Source organism: Limulus polyphemus, unplaced genomic scaffold (assembly GCF_000517525.1).
Source record: "Limulus polyphemus unplaced genomic scaffold, Limulus_polyphemus-2.1.2 Scaffold10550, whole genome shotgun sequence".
NCBI lineage: Eukaryota > Metazoa > Arthropoda > Merostomata > Xiphosura > Limulidae > Limulus > Limulus polyphemus.
In genome coordinates this window covers 16,418-17,714 of record NW_013676160.1, presented here as the reverse complement: position 1 = coordinate 17,714, position 1,297 = coordinate 16,418, and the positions used below count along the sequence as shown (strand labels likewise).

The following is a 1,297-nucleotide window of genomic DNA, read 5'->3' as shown; positions in this document are numbered from 1 at the left end:
TGTAATGTTTGGTATACACAGATTAAAATATGGTTCAAAGTCACAGGCCTTAAAGCAGCCTTGTAATGTTTGAACCATATTTTAATCTGTGTATACAGGCTGCTTTAAGGCCTGTGACTTTGCTGTCGACGCAGGCTTAGCTATGTAATGTTTGTGTATACAGGCTGCTTAGGGACATATGACTTAGGACAGCTGTTTTACAAACCATTTAAAGACGTTGAAGGAACCCTCGTGATAACCACCGTTAAGTATGTGAGTGATCCCAAAAGTCAGAAGAGCCTGTCGGTGCGGTGGCTCCCTCTGGCGAAAATTCATCGTAAACTTCCATCCATCAGTGCAAGTGATGGTGGTGAAATACCTCCTGCCGACGAATTGCTCCTATCGTCACTCCAGGTACGTCATGAACACTCGACGTAGATACAGTAAAATGTCAAATGTTATCGACTTTTTCTGAGCTATTTAAAGTTTAGATCTGAGCCTACGCCTTGCTCATTGACAACACTCTTCCAAGTACTGGGTGAAATGTGAATTTAATGCTAACCCTATTTAAAAACAAAACCGTTGCATTCTGGTGCATGCAACAATATATTTGACTTTGAGATCTAAGAGTTAAAATCAAGTTGTTGTTTTCTTTATTTTAATATATTTTTTTGTGAATTTTCAGGTGTTAATCAATTACAATCATGTCAGTATTCTTCGTTTGTCACGTGGACTGTATCTTGGATATGTGAAACTGAAGAGCTCAGTTGATGTTATCCGCGTGTTTGTGCCGTGGAAAGTTCCAAATGTTCTACCTTTCTGTCGGATTAGGGATAATCCCCACGTGACTAAGTATGTTTATGTTATTAAGATATTTCATATTAAAACTGGTACTGAGCCACACTTCAACTAACAGTTTCTTCATAAACTCATTCGTCATTTTAGTTCAAACGTAATCGTGTAAAGAAGTGGAATATATTATTAGTTAGTATATGATCAGTGACTTATCACCACAGAAACGGTGACTTTCTATCTACTATATGATCAGTGACTTATTACCACAGAAACGGTGACTTTCTTATGCAATTTTGAAAGATATACAGCATTGGAATAATTTATGATGTAGATACAATAATATCTTATGGTGTGTATACTATACTTCTAACCCTGATCTCTTATGATGCACGTACTTTAACACTAATCTAACCTGTTGTGATCAAGATACTATAATCCTAATCCTGATCTCTTATGATGTAGATACTATAATCCTAACCCTGATCTCTTGTGGTGTAGATACTATAATCCTAGCCCTGATCTA

The 1,297-nt window shown here is 36.9% G+C and overlaps 1 protein-coding gene across 1 annotated transcript in view; it reads left to right on the top strand.

Annotated features, from left to right (window-relative positions):
* The window catches only part of LOC106476429, a 15,522-nt gene that overhangs the window by 4,312 nt on the left and 9,913 nt on the right, over positions 1-1,297 (top strand). Inside the window, exons 4-5 of the mRNA XM_013937089.2 lie at positions 164-393; positions 665-831. Coding sequence (XP_013792543.1) covers positions 164-393; positions 665-831 — 397 coding nt within the window. The remainder of the gene's footprint in view (positions 1-163; positions 394-664; positions 832-1,297) is intronic.